We start from the raw sequence: 19,041 nt of genomic DNA, 5'->3' as shown, positions 1-19,041 counted from the left end.
CTAGTGTTGTGACACACAAACGTGTCCTGACAGACATTTCGAATCACTGGTCTAGTAATATGGCTACTTTAAATTCCCTAGAGAACAGACCAGCAATGATCCACCTACAGTATGGTCACCAGGAGCGTCTCTACACACAGGCAAGCAGGGCGGGCGCCGGGGGTGCTGCGGCCTGTGGGCACGGCCGCAGCAGGCGCTGTGGGCTTTGTGGGCCTCCGCTGCAGCCGGTGCCACTGTCAGACGCTAGAGGTCATAACTGACTTCTAGTGTCTGTGCGGTGCTGCTATGGGAGAGACGTCATAAATATTCATTATTTCTTTATATTTTAAAGTATTTCTTAAAAAATGAAATTAGATTTAGAAATACATATAGACTAAAACAAATGGTGTAACTGCTACGGACTTACACAAACTCATGTTTGCACACTAAGGCCGGTGTTCATACAAGTGAGCAATTATCAGCAGACTGCACATTGGCTGCGATTGCACTGCGCATGCATCCAGGGGCCGCTGTGATCCTGCTCGCAATGAGGATTTCATGGGAAAGTGATTGACAGGAAGTGACCGTTTGGAGATGTTAACGAGGTGTGGTTGCAAAAAACGCAGGTGTGTCAAATCCATTTTTTGAGTTTGTATCTGCCATCAGCTGCGGGCTTGTACGTAGAAAAACTGGCGTCTGCGTCACTACTGCTGAGTACACTCTGCATAGCCATAGGGCAACCATTAGACCAGATGTTCCTCGTTTTTTGCATTTAGGCTGCAAATGTGTGCCAAATTGCAAATTAGTTTGCGATAGCTCTGTTGGGTGTCTCTTTTCACTTCTGGGCAGCAGCTTCACTTGCTAATATCAGTAGTTGTGTTCTGGGAAAATCGCACATTCAAAAACGTGTGTACAATTATAAATTGGGCCCATAGTACTTGGGAGTGATTTTTGCCAAGGTCATATCTGTGTGGAGTTTGTACATTTTCCGTCTGTTGCGTGGGTTTCCTCTGGATGCTCTGGTTAAGATCATTGAATTCTGGGAAAAAACAAACAAAAAAACTCTAGTAGATGTGTGAGTTCCACTGCGCAGGGACTGATGTGAAAGTATTGTTTGTAGAGCGCTGCGGAATATGCATGTGCTGTAAAGGACTGTTCATAATAATAAACAATAAAGAGAATGAACAAATAAGCAAACTTATGTTTGAAGATAGAGTCATAAAACATGTACTGTATCTTTATTTGTCCATTCTGAAGGAGTTGAACCCTTAAACATGTCATTCTCAACATCATTATTATACTTTTAGTCCTAAAAGGAGTTGACATTTTAAACTGTTTCATGTGCAAGAGAAGATTTAGGCAGGAGACACCATAAGACATAAAGTAGTGTGAAGGAGACATACTGGAGCAGAGCGTGGGAGGAGAAATTTTAAGACAGAATCAGAAGTTGACGTATGGTACAGTGAAAAAGGAAACTGAAGTATATGAAAAATGAGGATGTATACACGAACTGGAAGCCTTGTTTGCCTGATGAATTCCTCCCAGTGACTCATTATCTAATGATAGTTTCCCCATTTGAATTCCAAAACAGAATTTTCTACATATCATTCAGTATTGAGTCACTGAAAAAGGGTTTTCAAGTTACTAAATTGTCTGTTTTGACTTTAAAAGGACACTGGAGGAGAAAGAAAACTTTATTTAAAATGTTATTAACTGATGTGAATGTCAGTCCTAGCATGCTGAGGCCACCTGCCTAGAATATATACAGATAGATCTACTGTATGTAAATCAAGTGTCAAATTATTATAACAAGCTTCAATTGTTCATGGAAGGGCCCAGTTTACATAATAAACACTTGTTCATGGTCCAAAACCACAGTCTTTAGAGATGTTCATGGAAGTTGTGGATCACATACAAAAGACACAACTGGTCCACTGTCATTGCCATGTAGAAAACGGTAAATATTAATCTTGTAAACTGTACAGTAAACTTTATTTTAATCACCAATTTACAGTATATTGGAGTCCTCTAACTAGATAAAATGCAGATGTTAGCTATACTTGCTGACTTCTTAGTAATACCTCTGCTAGAGCAGCTGCAGTCTGGAGATGTGGGGTGTGTGGCGCAGTAAATGACATCTATGCGGCCCTTCCAGCCTCTGCACAGTGCTGTGCTCCTCTATGTTGGCTATGAGCTGGGACTGCAGCGCTGGGATATTATGACACAGCCCAGTACTGCACCCTGCAGCCACGCAAGGTAAGAAACAGGGGACATAACAGCACTTGGAGCTTGTAATAAGAAAGGGAGCTGCCAACCCTGGGGCTACTTTACATCATACTTGCCTACTCTCCCAGATTCTGCGGGAGACACACGGTTTCTCGAGTAGTCCCCCGCAGCCCCGGAAGAGTGGGCACCCCTCCCGCATTCTGCCCATTTTCTAGGTAAGTGGGCAGAATGGGGAGCTAAATAGTGCCAAATCGCGGACCCGGCGGAGGGGACGGGGCTTAATGACACAATTATATGCTACTCGCGTCATCGAAGCTCCACTCATATGCAAATACCATCCAATCGCGGTATTTGCTTGCTTGTAGTGGGCGGGGCCTAATGACGTTGCCGCCCACCTGCTTCTCCTCTCTGAGTATTTCCCGGAGAGGAGAAAAGAAATGTAGGTAAGTATGCTTTACATTAACATAGATTACTCATAGTTTCCTACCCTCCCTCATTCTCATTCTGCAGGAGACTCCCTGAAATAGTAGCAATCTCCCTGATACCTTACCCCCATTATATAGCTGTTACATTCCTGGGGGGTGGGGGATAAATCAGAACTATATACTGTACATTCAAATGGGATCATCAGTACCATTTCCCTGCATTAGTTATAAGGCACAATGATCCATATGGCTACATGCATTTTAAATAAGGTTTCTGATGGTTACTTACAGTATATGTGTATACTAACTTTAGGGCTCATTTACGTTTCGAGGTACAGTTAGTCATTTTTCAAGACACGCCTCTCAGATGTAGCAGAACATGTCCACGCTGATAGCTGTTACTTTCACAATCTCCCTGAAATGTTGAGATTACTATATGCAGCTAACACATTATTATATATTATTGTTAGTATTGTTCCCTAGTTCGTTACTATAACAGGGATGTGACAGCTGCAATGGATATTATCGCCCCTGTGCGGATATGACCCCGCATACCACACTGTCAAGCCCCTTGGTTTGACAACAGTATTAGTGAAAGGAGTCAGAGACTTGAAAAACTATGGAGTAAGATGAACCTGGTAGAGGATAAGTTGAAACTAATCAAACATAATGGAAAATAATAAACAATTACCCACAGGAAAACACAGTTCCTTTCAAATGAGATCATGGCAGTATACAATAGGCCAGCTCAACTTTTCCATACAGTGGAAAGGCTTTGCAAACCAGCATATCTGCAGTTTGATGAAACCCTCTCCCAGTCAAGATGTGAATTAGTAAAATTCTTTGCAGAATATCCACCACCAGAGCTGGAAACCCCACAGTGCCACGAAAGGAGTACCAATCTACCAAGCCTGCCAATGTAAGCCACCTGTCTTCATGGAACAGCTTTGACCCAATAGACGTTAAAGACATTGCTGAAATTACCCAAATGTTGTGTCCCACCACCTGTGATGTGGACCCTGTCTCACACAAGCTTCTACTAGGGTGCAAGGAAATAATCAGCCATGTATTTGCAAAAATAGTTTAGTGCTCATTGCAGACAGGCATTTTTTTCTGAACCACTAAAGGAGGCAATTGTCAGACCACTTTTAAAAAAAATCTAATTCAGACTTTGATGGCATGACCAACTACAGACCAGTATCAAACCTGACTTTTCTAGGAAAAGTTATTGTGAAAGTGGTTGCAACTCAACTACAAATCCACCTGTCAACACATGATATTTATGATCCATTCCAGTCAGTAATCAGGAGAAGACATAGCAACAAAAAAACCCTGGTACGTGCGCTTAATGATCTTCTAATGGACAGAGACAGAGCTTTCTGCGGCATTTGACACCATGGACCATGAGGATTCTAATTGAGCGCCTGAAGAATTGTGTGGACTGGATGGAATAGTCTTTAGCTGGTTCACATAATTTCCCATTGGCAGTTCACAAAGAGTTTCATCTGGAGTATACTTATCATCACCAGTGTCACTGCCAAGTGGTATTTCACAGGGTTCTAAACTATCTCCCATGCTTTTTGCATAATATATGCTATGTACCATTGGGTGGAATAATCAGACATCATGGCCTGGTCTACCACTGTATGCAGATGATACACAACTGTATCTGTCCTTCGCTCTAAATGGCTGTCTAGCTGGACTCCAGGAGTGATGAGTGATAGTTTGCTGCTACTGAACCCTTATAAAACAGAGGTTCTTATGATAGGTCACAGGACATTTCTGCAGCATAGCCAACCAACAGGACTTACACTTAGGGGATTAAAACTACAAAACATTGAACATGTGTGGAATCTTGGTTTTGAGGAACATAGGCAGAATCAAGCACTTAATTCCCTAAGAAGATCTGCCTAAAGTCATACATGGATTTGTATCCTCCACATAGACTACTGCAATGCCCTCTACCTTTGGTCTCCAAGCAAAAGAATTGCACCGCTTGCAGATGGTAGTAAATGCAGCTGCCAGGCTATTAACCAACCTGCCCCATTCCAGTAAAATAACACCCATTCTCTACTCCCTTCACTGGCTACCTGTAAGATGGCGAATTGTTTTCAAGATTGGCTTACTAACTTTCAAAGCCCTACATGACCAGGGCCCAAGGTACTTGCAGCTGATTCTGATTCCTTACTGTCCCACTCGATTACTGCAATCTGTAGATGAAGAAATATTAACAGTACATAGAATCTCCCTAAATTAATCTGGGGGGTTGAGCGTTCAGCTTTGTGGCTCCGACTCTATGGTACTTACTTTCCCGCACAGTTCAAGAGGCCTCCATTCTAGAATTCTTCAAGACTTCCCTATTGACTGAAGCAATTCACTAATATCTACTGCTAAGCTTATTTTGTATTTTGTGCTGTAAAGGGAGAAAATAGACTGCATAGATGGGGAAGCGGGTTGTTTCCAATTCTCCACTAGCTGGGAAATCATTGCAGTGACTACATGGCGCATTCATTTATTTTGGTGCCTAGTCAATGTAGGGAGGCCTATCGGCAGGAGAACATACATAGGATCGTATGGAATATAAATATTTAGTAAGCATGTTATGAGACCGATAACTACCTTCCACAGAGGTACTATCTTAGGACAGGACCACCATATATGGAGAAAGGTGCCCTCCATGGCACATCCTCTCCAGAATCTATCCGGTGAGCCAGGATACAGTCTGTTCAAGTGAGAGGGCATGTAGTACCATATATATAATAACTTACACTGTAAGTATTCTTGATTCTGACACATGGAACTAGAGACAGCAGTATTCCAGGTTATCGATCCACTCCTCGTCATCTAAAGTGGTACTCAGATCCACCTCCCAGGCCACTTCAAAAAGATTGTACAAAGAACAAGACTCCTCAATAAGCAAAGTATACAAGAGGGAGATTACAACTTTGGTCGAGCATGTCTCATACATAAAGACTCAAAACTGGAAAGGGGTCTATTAGAGAGGAGGTGTTTCACTTTAGAATGAAAGTGTCTGATTCATAGAAATTGGAAAAAATCCTAGAAGGTAGAGCTGTACCTTCCTGATACTGGGAGATTTAAGGAAAAATTGCATTCTTTCTAATATCATTTAAGTAAAGCAAGCCTCCCTCTTTCCACGAAGAAAATTAGATCTTCCTCTTACCTGGAGGTAAGCCAGGGTTGCGAAAAATAGGGGTAAAGGGATAAGGACTAGGGGACAATTAAATGGGTGGTCTTCAGTATGCCGGCGGTCGGGCTCCCGGCGACCAGCATACCGGCGCCGGGAGCCTGACAGCCAGCATACCGACACTTATTCTCCCTCGTGGGGGTCCATGACCCCCCTGGAGGGAGAATAAAATAGCGTGGCTCATTTGCGCTCGCCACACTGTCGGTAAGCCGGCGGTCAGGCTCCTGGCGCCGGTATGCTGGTCGCCGGGAGCCCGACCGCCGGCATATCGTAGTGAACCCCAATTAAATAACCTGTTAGTGTAATCCCAGATAGACAATGAGTTTGAGACTATCGGGTGAGAAGCAACGTTCCCTGGATGACATGACCTCGGGATCCAGAGGAGGGTGGAAACTATGGATAGACCAAATTCGTCAGACCTTTCCAACACCAGTGGTCCACCATGGTATACAATAAACAAGTTGTGCAGCCAGTGGCACAACTAGAAATTTTTCTCCCCCAAGCCAAAAAATTCTCCGGCGCCGCCCCCCCCCCCCCCCCCCCCATCCCCCATAATTGGCACTAGTAAAGGGATGAACCGTAAAAGGGGCGTGGTTTTGTTGAAATGGGTGTGGCTTCACACAAAGGGGTGTGGCATTGCAGGAAAAGACTACCTAATACCCCAGTTTTGCAACCTGCACGCCCAGACGTTGGCCACCACAGGAAAGAAAAATAATCCTGATTCATGCCCCTTACATTATTTGCACACATGCCCCCAATGCCATATATGCCCCCCCCCCAATTGCCAGGTACACATATACCCCCCAGTGTCACATATGCCCCCTCAGTGCCACATATGCCCCCCCAAATGTCAAATATGCTTCCCCTCCCCCAGTGCCAGGTACAGCTCCCCCCCGCTCCCCCGCTGTTTTGTGAAGGAAGTACATGGAGGGCACAGCGCGCGCCTCTCCTGTGTCCCTCCTGCGTCTCCGGCATGTCTGTTAAATGATGTGCCGGTTCGTGAGCCAATCAGTGCTCACGAACGGGCACTTCATTCAATAGACACGCCGGAGACGCAGGAGGGACACAGGAGAGGCGCGCGCTATGCCCTCCGTGTGCCTCCTTCACAGCAGCAGCTAGGGAAGGAGGGAGACAGCAGATTGACATGCGGACGGCTCGTCCGCATGTCAATCTGCTCTAAATCAGTGGCGGCGCCCCCCGCAGCCATGCGCCTCCAAGCCACCGCGAGGGCTGCGGGGGCAGTAGTTACGCCACTGTGTGCAGCTAATACCCAACCCTCCACTATGTTTGCAAAGCTTCAAACAGGCACTGAAAACCCACCTGTTCATCATTGCGTACCCTTCTGCACAATCTAGTTTCGAGGCCACTCTCCCAACCCACTACTTCATGCCTTGGCCATCTATGCCTCACTTACGTCCTACCATCAGGCCGCCATTCGCTTGCTCGCACCTCATGTCACCTGTCTGTCTGTCCCCACCCCCTAGATTGTGAGCTCCTTGGAACAGGGCCCTCTTCCCTCCTGTTCTCACAACTCTCTTCTCTCACACTTCAATTACAGCTCTCTCCTGCGTAGTGAATGTCTGTACCTGCATCTCCTCTCACTTTTTACTGTTTATCTCTTCCAGTGGCTGCCTGCCCCTAGTAGTGTGCTGACTACTCCTTTGCTTCTTTTCATCTCAGCTGTAGTGTGTACTGAAAACTGTGGTGCTTATTGTTACCTGTGCTCTGTTCTAGTTTTTCTGTTACTCTTATGTTAATTCTTTGTACCCTGTATTGTTCTAATGTCTGCCATATTTACGGCACTGCAAAACACTTGTGGTGCCCTATAAATAAAACAACATAATAATAATAATAATAATAATAATAATAATAATAATGTTTAGAACATTGCAGTAACTTAATCATATTCAAGGGTGTTTATTTGCCCAGATAAAACACGAGGTGTGAAACCGTGATAGATAGATATTTATTTTGCCCTGTACAATAAAGGGATATCATGGTCTATAACAGTGTTATCATTTGCGATAACCTTTGTCAACAGTAAGTACCTTTAGCCGTCGACGGCTTCCTCATTTTTTTGCATGGGAAGTTTTGTTTAATGTATGGAAGTAATACATGTTCTGATATCATCTCAAGATGATAATATGAAAGCAATTTACAAATATATAATTCTTTGAATAAAGCATTGTTTTCATGTGTAAAGTTTGAAAATATATATATTTTAATATGTTGAGTATATCTATCTATCTATCTATCTATCTATCTATCTATCTATCTATCTATCTATCTATCCATTGAGGATAGATGGATAGATAGATAGATAGATAGATAGATAGATAGATAGATAGATAGATAGATAGATAGATAGATAATGCAGTGAGCCGACACTCCAAGCTGCCTTGTATGCAGTGTGCAATGATGCAATCCCAATTACCGAACCCTAGCATGAGTATGGCCAACATATAGAGCCACAGGGGTGACACTTAAGACGACTGAATTAAAAACTCTAGAGTCTCTATTTCAGTCGTCTTGAGTGCCACCCCTGTGTGTCTCTCTCTCTTTCTCTCTCTCTCTCTTTCTCTCTCTCTCTCTCTCTCTCTCTCTCTCTCTCTCTATATATATATATATATACACTATTTGTTATAAAGATGCATGGCACTCGAAAAACACCAATATGTTTATTAGCCAAAGTCATCATAAACACTTAGGACATACTGTAGCTTCGCCCTTTAGCTATAGCAGTGTGTTTTTTTAAACTAAATTGTTAATTAAAGCTGCAATTTCTAGTTTACAAGATAAATTAATTCCTTTTTCCCCAAAAGGCAGCAGAAAAATTATGAAATAAAATAAATAATAAAATAAATTACCAACCATGTTATTATTGACTGTGGGATGAGATAAAAGTCCTGTTGACTGGATTATAAAAATTATTGGGAATTAGTTTTCAGAAAAACATTATTACTGTATGCTTTGCGCTTGTAAAAGGTTCCATCAGTTCTGTTAGGAGAAAGAAGGATACATGTAACAGTTTAACCAGCATATGGCCAACACCATATTGCAGTAATTTACATGCAACTGAAAATGTTCAGAGTACATTAGACATTACTTATAAATCATCTGACAAATCCTTTTGTCCGCGCAGAGAAACAAACTGTAGGACTTTGTTAACAAGCCACCATAACAAAGCCAACATCAACAATAAACTGCAATCCTTCTAAAAACAGGGATTTCCCTTTGACATGAAGCTAGGCTTAATCCATCAGAATCCAACTTGTGTTTTCCTACTTGTGCCTTATACAAAAACCATAAAGAGGCAACTCAGTCAGATAAAGAAACAATTCTCCATCATGAAGCTGATTAGGAAGCCTGCAGCTTGGACTCTGCTTGCTGGTTCGTTGCTCCAAGTTGTAGGCGTCAAATGCAGGCAAACAGGTAAAGTGTACTTACAGTAGTGAATGATGCAAGAATGTGCAGGGCCATCTCAACGTGTTGTAGTCGTGTAACTGGCACACTGCATCTCGCCACTGAGCCCGCAAAGGGCTTTGATGAGCTTACCCCCAACCCCCCCCCCCCTCCCCTGCCAGTCACACAATTCTAGGGGCCTTCAAGAAAGGGTGGAGCGGGCCAGGGGGCATCTGTCCTCCCAGGGCTGGTGCTTACAGTGCTTCTTCTGAGGCAGGTAGAGAATGCTGCTCAGGTCACTCTGATTGTGAATTATACCCAATCAGAGTAACCAGGCAACATTCTCTGCTTGCCTCCCAGTCTGCAACCAGACATTGAATGGTTGTCAGAATGCCGATTGGAAGATGACTGGAGCTATCCACCAATCAGAGTGCTGACAGCCATTCACTGTATGGAAGCATGTGGAGAGATGGCACGGGGCCACAGGAGGGGTAAGTTATGATTTTTTACATGTATTTATTCCCGTGAATGGGTGGGTAGGGAACCCAGTGAAATACTTTATCCAGGGCCTACAATGCTGTTAACATTGCCCTGAGAATGTTATAATTGCATCCATTCCTGCTTGCTGCAGGGATATACTTGCAGTTGTTTTCTAGAAAGAAAATCAGAGCAGATGTATCTGCATGCAGCGGGTCTGATGGATTGACTCTTTCTGAGTGATACAGCAGAATCAGCTTTCACCCTACCTGTCTGCTTCTGTGCCGTCCAGTGAATTGGTGATGTGTACCAATGGGAGAGAAACAAGATACTTGAACAGTAAAAAAAGAAAAGCAGACAGTTGAGGATAAATCACCACCCAGGCCCCAATATGGTCAGTCACTATTATGAAGCATTTTCCATACCACTGATGATGGTACTGAAGACTGATAAATCTTGTTATCAACTGATGTACTCCCAGCATCTATTTACTGTAAAACTTGGTGTTTTCAATATTTTAACCAGGACACATATTTGGAGCCATGCTATTGAAGATGGAAAGGCTTTTATTTGGTGGCCAGGTTGCCAAACACAGCAGTGAACTGGGCAGTTGAGAATGCCAACAATAGGGATTATGGGAACACCTGCTGCATGGGCATTGCTATTTATTGAGGACACATCAAGATTCTACACCATATTCAAATCTTCCAAGCACAGGTAATTACTGATGTTGAGTAATGGCCAAGTCAAAATCAGTCATACAACTTTATAAGCATTCCAAGTAAAGGTTTCCAATAGCTGAAATTAAGAATATCCTGGAAAGTGCAAGGACATATACATAAAAATAAGAGAATTATGCCATGCATAGACTAAGCAGTACACTAGATAGGAGGGCTCAATTCATCTAGGCTTAAGCAACATTCTGTAGTGTATTACTTATATGACCATTGTGATACAAATCTCACTCAAACATAAATAGAAAATTACTTTTTAATACGTACTTCATATGCACCATACATGTATAATTTGTTTTTCAATTATAGCTTTAGAGTCTGGGACAGGATTTCTGACTGAAAATTTCCAATGTAAAAGGCTTCATAGAATAGGAGCAGGGTGCAAGGGACAGGAGTTTCAATCCTGCCATTACTTTTTCCAAATGTCACATGACATTTATGAAACATACAGATACATACAAATATGGTATATATCAATCATAACCTAGTATAGTCTACAAACTACACTGTTACAATTAAAATATGCTCTGGAATATGGCATACTTGGTTCTTTTTATTTTCTTGGTATCTGCTAGATCAGTGGTTCCCACATGCAGTCATCAAGACAACCCAACAGTCCATATTTTAGGTTCCATCTGTTTGTTCACAGATGGAATAATCAAACTGCATGAGGAACTAATTATGTCACCTGTGCCTAAGCATGGATACGCTCAAAACCTGGACTATTGGGGTGCCTTGAGGACCGCGATTGGGAACCTCTGTGGTAGCTACTGTTCTTGGGATCTTGGGATGGTGGTTGCAGCCACTCCAGATATATATACTGGAACATGTATATATATATATATATATATATATATATATATATATATAGTCAACAGATACCCTCAGAAGATAAGGTTACTGACATAATGGCATTTGTTAAAAATAAATAAAAATAAATATTATTTGCATATTGCTTAAAGGAGCACTCTGCACTAGAACTACAGTAATCAGACATTTGCTTTTTGTTGTCTAAGACTAGATAGATATAAGCTAATTGTTTATTGGTTGATATGTTGTTCCTGCAGATTTCTGTCTTTGAGCAATGTTAGTAACCTGTTTTGTGCTTGTAGCACACATCCACAAATGCTAACGTGCGAGTCATTATTTCTTTACATTTGTGGTGTTTTATCACCAACGATAAATGACATTGTGCATGCACTATACTTATATTTGGCTTTAGTGAACTTCATCATTCATCAATATCATGAAAACTGGCTTTACAAGAAGTAAATGTACACTGTATTAGTCAAATCCTCAATAAATATTCAGCATAGTGACTTAAGTAGTTAACATGTCCCTGTAAAAGATGTCCAGAGTCAGGCAATCATCTGAGATAAATTATAAGCAGCTTGTTCACTTGGCCAACATCACTTTCTTACCAGAGAAGAAATGCATCCAAATAGATATATCACCTTCTCCAAACACAGATCCCAAACACCTCAGTAAAATCTACTATCATTTTCCTTACTATGGGGGTAATTCCAAGTTGATCGCAGCAGGATTTTTTTTAGCAGTTGGGCAAAACCATGTGCACTGCAGGGGAGGCAGATATAACATGTGCAGAGAGAGTTAGATTTGGGTGGGTTATTTTATTTCTGTGCAGGGTAAATACTGGCTGCTTTATTTTTACACTGCAATTTAGATTGCAGATTGAACACACCACACCCAAATCTAACTCTCTCTGCACATGTTATATCTGCCTCCCCTGCAGTGCACATGGTTTTGCCCAACTGCTAAAAAATGTCCTGCTGAAATCAACTTGGAATTACCCCCTATGTCTTTCTAACCTTATGTGACATATGCATGAAATGTCTTGCAGTTGAAGGTGTAAAATTGTCACATTAGACAATCATTGTCCTGTACAGGAATAATGTAATGATTTCTGATAGAACACATGGCCACAAAGTAGAATTCACTCTTCTAAATACTGTATTTACTATCAATTGCAGCAGAATTTAATGCTTATACCAGGAATACCAGAGTTTCTCAAAAAGTGTAAGTTGGACAAGCAACAAAAAGTAAAAGTTGATGAAAACGTAATAAATGTATTTATATTCTATATAATAGATTGGCGTAAAGACAGACTGGTGACATCTTTTGCACCCAGGAGGTCATGCAGACCATCAATGAGATACAAATGCCTAGCCAACCAACTGGTTAACTCAGTGCAAATATAAAATGAGTATCTAACTTTTGGATTAGAATAGATTTTATATATATATATATATATATATATATATATATATATATATATATACACATATATACAGCATACATGTGATTCAGCTCTCCTTGTAGCAAACTCAGCACCGGGTGCCTCCGTGATAGAGAAAATACACAAACAACAGACGCGGCACTCCTGGTGACTATACCAATTGGTATAGTCACCAGGAGTGCCGCGTCTGTTGTTTGTATATATATATATATATATATATATATATATATATACATATATATATAGTATTTATTACCAGTTATTTATATAGTGCACACATATTCCATAGTGCTTTTACAGAGAATATTTGGCCATTCACATCAGTCCCTGCCCCAGTGGAGCTTACAATCTATATTCCCTATTGCATGCACACACACACACTTACGCACTGGGGTTAATGTTTGTTGGGGCCCAATTAACCTACCAGTATATTTTTGGATTGTGGGAGGAAACTGGAGTACCTGGTGGAAACCGACGCAGGCACAGGGAGAATATACAAACTCCACACAGTCAGGGCCATGGTGGTTATCAAACCCATGACCTCAGTGCTTTTAAGGCAGTAATGCTAACCATTACACCATCCATAACCTATATATAGGTAGATAGAGACATACATATAGATATTATATATTTATGTGCATGTACACATTATGGGGCATAGCAAAGTTATCTGATGGTCATTGATATTATGTTATTAATTGCTGCATGTACACAATTGCAGCAAAACATTTATACTATACCGCAGGGCAGACTAGGGTTTGTGTAAGCTCTTAGCCGATAGCCTTGAGCTGTATTTTGGTGTTATATTTTATGAGTGCTATGATTAACTAGGTGTATTATTTATTCATCTATAGTCCAATAAAAATAAGAAACATTCACCTGAACTGCGCATTGATTGTCAGTGTCCAAGACGTCACAATACCCCATGTTACAATATAGAGAAAACTGCCTTGAGCATTTTATTTTATATACATTTAATATGAAAACAATCTGATGCAGACAATAGCTGTTATCTGGCACACAGAACAGAGATGCTAAACAGATTATCTTTCCATATAGTTCTACATCTTCCATAATCACCTAAGCCTATGATGTAACCATTGTATGGATCAAGTAACAGCTAGATTTTCTTTTTAACACTCTTGACTTTTTTTTTTTTTTTTTTTTTTTTTACCTTTTGCTTTCTACTTGACTAAGTAGCTCATGGGGCACAATAACAATATTTGGAATTACAGGTCACATAAAGATCATACTTACATTGTTGAACACAAGTCAGCTTTAATTTTATTGAATTTATCGGAGTTCTTAACTAGTCTTGTTTTGTCAGCAGAATTGTTTTATGTTATTTTTGTATTAATCTTTTCCATTTTGTGTGCTTAACTTTCTGTTTGTTAAACAAATTGGGAATAAATAGACCTGTATGTAACAGTAACTTGTGCATCATAATGTTTTTTTTTTCTCCATATGAAAACCATGTGATATAAAGAACTATTATAATAATAAGGAAACTTCCACAGCACAGATTAATATTACATGACACCTTGGACAAAAGTGAGGTATCGAGAGAGATATTTTGTAATTTCCTACTTGTTTCTTTATTAAAGCTTAGAGACAGAAAAAATTGTGAGAGATAAAGTGCTAGCCAATCATCTTCTACCTTCCATGTAACAGGCTGTGTATGAAAAATGAGGAGCTGATTGGTTGGTACTTTATCTCTCACATTTTTATCTCTCTCCACGCTTTGACAAATAACACTATGACTGTAACAGGTATTCTGTAACCAGTTCCTCTCATGTCATTGTCTTGACATATGGCTTCCTACTTCTGACCAGTTCTGACTCAAGTCAACTAAATGTTTCAGTAAATGATGTGTTTATGTTTACTCACATTGTGACTGCTGAGTATGTATATTTTCTGATTTTCAGCAAGAAATAAAAATCACTCTGCTTGCCAAATATGTTATGGGAATACACAAACTAAAGTAGTGGATTAAAAAAAACAAAAACTTAAAATCAAATGCAGCAGGAAGTGCACTTTAGTACACTATGTAAGTCTAAATAATGAGGGCTTAAGTCAACTACTTGTTTATGCTGCCTCCTCAGTATAAGTCATGTGCTAAACATACAGGACAGCAGTCTTTAACCTCCAGGACAATTTAGTTAGTATAAATGTATATTACATATTTTTTTTCAGATATGTGTGTGTGTGTGTGTGTGTGTGTGTGTGTGTGTGTGTGTGTGTGTGTGTGTGTATGTATGTATATGTGTATATATATATATATGTTTTTGTGCATGTGTGGTTTATACACACACACACACACACACACACACACACACACACACACACACACACACACACTTATATAAATATATATACACACACACACACACACACACACACACACACACACACACACACACACACACATATATCCACACACAGCTATATATAATTGTATATTACTTTACTTTATTTCAATAATCAGGTCCTAAAGAAACAAAACTGATAATATAAAAGTATTACTGTATGCATTATTTATACATTGATAAAAGCGTTCATTTACAAGCTGATTTCATACACCGTGACTCTTCTAGCAATGGCCATGGGAATCAGCTATGTTCAGAATGTAGCATGAATATTTTAATGTCTGGACTTAAGGAATTTGCTAAGCCCTGCAGGGTCAATCTTATTGTCTAGCTTTTATCTTGCCCGCAGATCAGTGGGTTCAATATACAAATTGCAGTGTATCAGTTTAACTCCTTTACAACATGTCTTGAATACCTTATTACAAGTCACACGTTTTGAAGAATGCCAGTAGATCAGCTTTAAAACAAACAGCTGCCTTACCAAATATCTACGCCACATAATTGTTACAGCCAAAATATACTTGCAAAGCCTTCACACTACAAAGTATCCCCGTGTCCACAGATATCTGTTAGAGCGGATGATAGAAAGCAGGGTCCAGCACACTACAGGGTTTGTACTTAAGTGTAAGGGTCCTTTGATAATAAAAAGATGAGGGCAATTCTGAAACTTCAAAGCCTTTATTGTCGTATGCTGGATTGCAGGCTATGAGATGGATTGCAGGTATAGTGCCTAATACTAATTACAACAAATGCACGTAAAACAAAAACCCAAAACAAATTCTTTCTCCAAAAAACTGCAAAGAATCCTTGACTTTAATCTTAATCTTTTAAATCTCACCCACTCCAAATATTCGGAATAACAGCTACAGGAAAACACTGAATTGCATACCTTTAACTGTTTAAATACATGTAAGTACATGACAGGTTCATGTGTCTGGGAGGCAAAGGATGGGACACTTACCACCAGGAAGAGTCCACTCTTGGGGTTAGAATAAGAAGTATTAAAAGGTACGCAATATACATCCTACAGTTTGTTTGGACATTGTCTGATGACGCCATCGTCCTTTGGCAGTGCCTTAATCCTGGACTCGTGGACATTTTAGGGTGACTTCTTAAGGGTTCTCCAGGGTGAGATAGACCCAACATAGTTATTACCTCCCAAAAGTGCTTTGCTGACAGGACTACCTGGAAATCCAGAATATCTCGCAGGTAAGTGCTTCACTGCATGGGGTACTATTTCCTATAGGAAAAGCTGAAAGCAACAAGATGAAGAAATGTCCCCTCAATTCCCCAAAAAGTCTTTATTCCTCTTCATTATTTTAAAATAATTATTTTCTTTAAAAAATATATATATATATTAATGAAATAGTCCTTTCAGATGCTGTTATAATGTCGCCGTAAACCTCTTTTGCCAGGTTTAGTATAGAAAATTGCAATTCTGCAGATAGGAAATACAATATGAATTTAATAAAGGTAGCTCTGGGAATTGGTGCTGCAAAAATGTCACAGATAGTTCACAAGTAGCTGGAAAAGAAGAGTAGACGTATAGTTTTGGATGCTGCAGAAATTCTCAGAGAAGAAAACTTGGCTGCTATAGTTGTCTCTGAAGATGGAGAGGAGGCTCTGGATGTTGCTGGTGAGATCTTCCCTGTGGAGGCTGTGATGAAGAGGACAGGCAGGAATGATCTGACTTGCTCCTTGCCTCTGTCTCTGGGTCTCATTGGACAGGGAGAAGTTTGATGAATTCCTGGATTCACTTGAGAGGTAGCAGATCTCAGAGTTTGCTGAAACTCCCCCTTAGTGTGAAAGTGTCTCTGCATTGGGTGAGGATAGACTGAGCTACCTTTGCAGAGGGTTGCAGCAGCAGCAGCAGCAGCAGCAGCAGCAGTATACCACCACCTGCTGCTGTGATACAGACACACAGATAGTAAGAGGAAGACACGTGCATTGAGTTATAGACAGTGCTCTGAGTTTAAGTTGACACTGTCTGCATGGTCTTAGTGCTCTCAGCTTCGCAGTATATAGATCATTGCTGCAACAAATGCTATTTCCTTGAAAAACGGCTGGCTCCTTCATTAGACATTAGTTGTACAAGACATACGGTACGAGTTCCTTTTATGTCATGGAGAAGGTTTCTTTTTTTTTTTTAATTAATCAACTGTACAATTTCATAGTCATCATAGGAAGCTTTGTGTATTGTAACAGAATAAAGATTATGCGGTTTGTTCTAAAACGGTTTACAATAATCAATCCTCTGCTGACTGTTATTTATTTTAAATGCATGTATAAAAATATTTACCTATTTTCAAAATAAAATAAATATTAACGACAAATTAAATATATCATATTCAAATCTTAGGTTCTGTAATCTTATTATATTTTCTAGCATTTTGCTCTGTTTATATATACACTTTGTATTTTAAAAACGATGCCCATTAGGAAACAGCGTTATCCTGCTCTGTATGATCCTTTAGTTGTACAGATAAGTTGGTCAGTTGTTTAGTTTGATGAAAGCTGGTAAGATGTGTGTCCAGATTTGCACGGTATTTTGTTTATATCTACTGGAAATGTGCATTTAATTCTGAATATAATTATTATTTTTGTACTAATCCATATGACTTCCCCAAAATAAATGTAATTGTGGTTTTGCTGGAAGTCGTTTGTAAACTGTTATATGATTTATACATTAATGTTACTGTTGGTTGATAATGAGCTTTATTTATCCCTGGGGGTACATAAAGTATAAAGAAATGCATCTTGTATTGTAGTGTATGGATATGCTATAACCTTAAATGTCAATAAAGCATACAAAGCGCTCAAATGTCTCAGAGGTGCAAGTCCTCTGGTTATGTAGCATTAACCTCATTAATGACCACAAAGGGGGAGATGTATCAAACTTTGGCAATAGCTAAGTTGGAGAGATATACATGGGCAGATGTACTAAGTCTTGAGGGCGGTAAAGTGGAGAGAGAAAAACTACCAATTACCTACTTTTCAAATACAGCCTGCAGCATGACAGTTAGGAGCTGATCGGCTTGTACTTTATCTCTCTACACTTTATCACTTTCCAAGGATTAGAACATCTTTCTCAAAGTAGCAATCAGCTCCTAACTGACATTTTTCAAACACAGGGAGAGATGTACTAAGCAGTTATAAAAGGGAAGAAGTGAGCCAGTGGAGAAGTTGCCCATGTCAACCAATCAGCGTTGATGTAACATGTAGAATTTGCATACTATAAAAGTATGCAGAGCAGCTGATTGGACAACTTCACCACTGACTCACTTCTCTACTTTTATCACCGCTTAGTACATGTCCCCCACAGTCTGTAAAATGACAGAAGCTGATTGGTTGGTATTTTATCTCTCTGCACTTTATCTCTCTTGTACCCCTTTCACACTGCAAATGCCGGATCCAAACCGGGAATTGGAAACGGGTCCTTCCCGGGTGGGATCCGGCATTGGTCGCTACAGCAGGCATCCCTGATCCGGCAATATGCCGGGCGGAATGCCACAGCGGCAGGGGGTGGAGCCGGCAGCGAGGGCAGAGGTGGCGCTGGGAGATGAGCTCATCTCCACGCCGCCTCTCCCTATCTAGTAAACGGGTCGCGGGTCGCCCCGGGAACCCGTTTACGCTGCCACTGACCCGGTATTATCCCAGGTTGAATTACCGGGTCAGGTGACCCAGGAATTCCACCATGGCACTTTCACACCGCACGTCGACCCGTGTTGACTCCGCAGGGTCAATACCGGGTTATTTGTGTAGTGTGAAAGGGGTATTGAAGATCTGATACATCTCCCCCAAATGTATTTTACTGTACATTACGTCCTTGTTCAAACGGGGCCACATCCTTGTCATGCCATACTGTATAACAGTGAAATGGTGACCTCTTTCTCCCATGTATAATGTATGTATGACGTGATAGATATATATATATATATATATATATATATATATATATATTTAATTAAAT

General features: G+C 40.4%; 1 protein-coding gene across 1 annotated transcript in view; it reads right to left on the bottom strand.

Moving 5' to 3' along the window:
• Window positions 1-16,977, bottom strand: part of WNT2B (Wnt family member 2B) — a 153,135-nt gene extending 136,158 nt beyond the window's left edge. Inside the window, exon 1 of the mRNA XM_063955380.1 lies at window positions 16,033-16,977. Within this exon, the coding sequence (XP_063811450.1) occupies window positions 16,033-16,217 (185 nt within the window). The 5' untranslated portion in view covers window positions 16,218-16,977. The remainder of the gene's footprint in view (window positions 1-16,032) is intronic.
• Between the last annotated feature and the right edge of the window lie 2,064 nt (window positions 16,978-19,041).

This window comes from Pseudophryne corroboree, chromosome 2, assembly GCF_028390025.1.
Source record: "Pseudophryne corroboree isolate aPseCor3 chromosome 2, aPseCor3.hap2, whole genome shotgun sequence".
In the NCBI taxonomy this organism is placed as follows: domain Eukaryota; kingdom Metazoa; phylum Chordata; class Amphibia; order Anura; family Myobatrachidae; genus Pseudophryne; species Pseudophryne corroboree.
The sequence above is the reverse complement of the archived record's forward strand: the minus strand, read 5'-3'. Positions and strand labels throughout refer to the sequence as shown.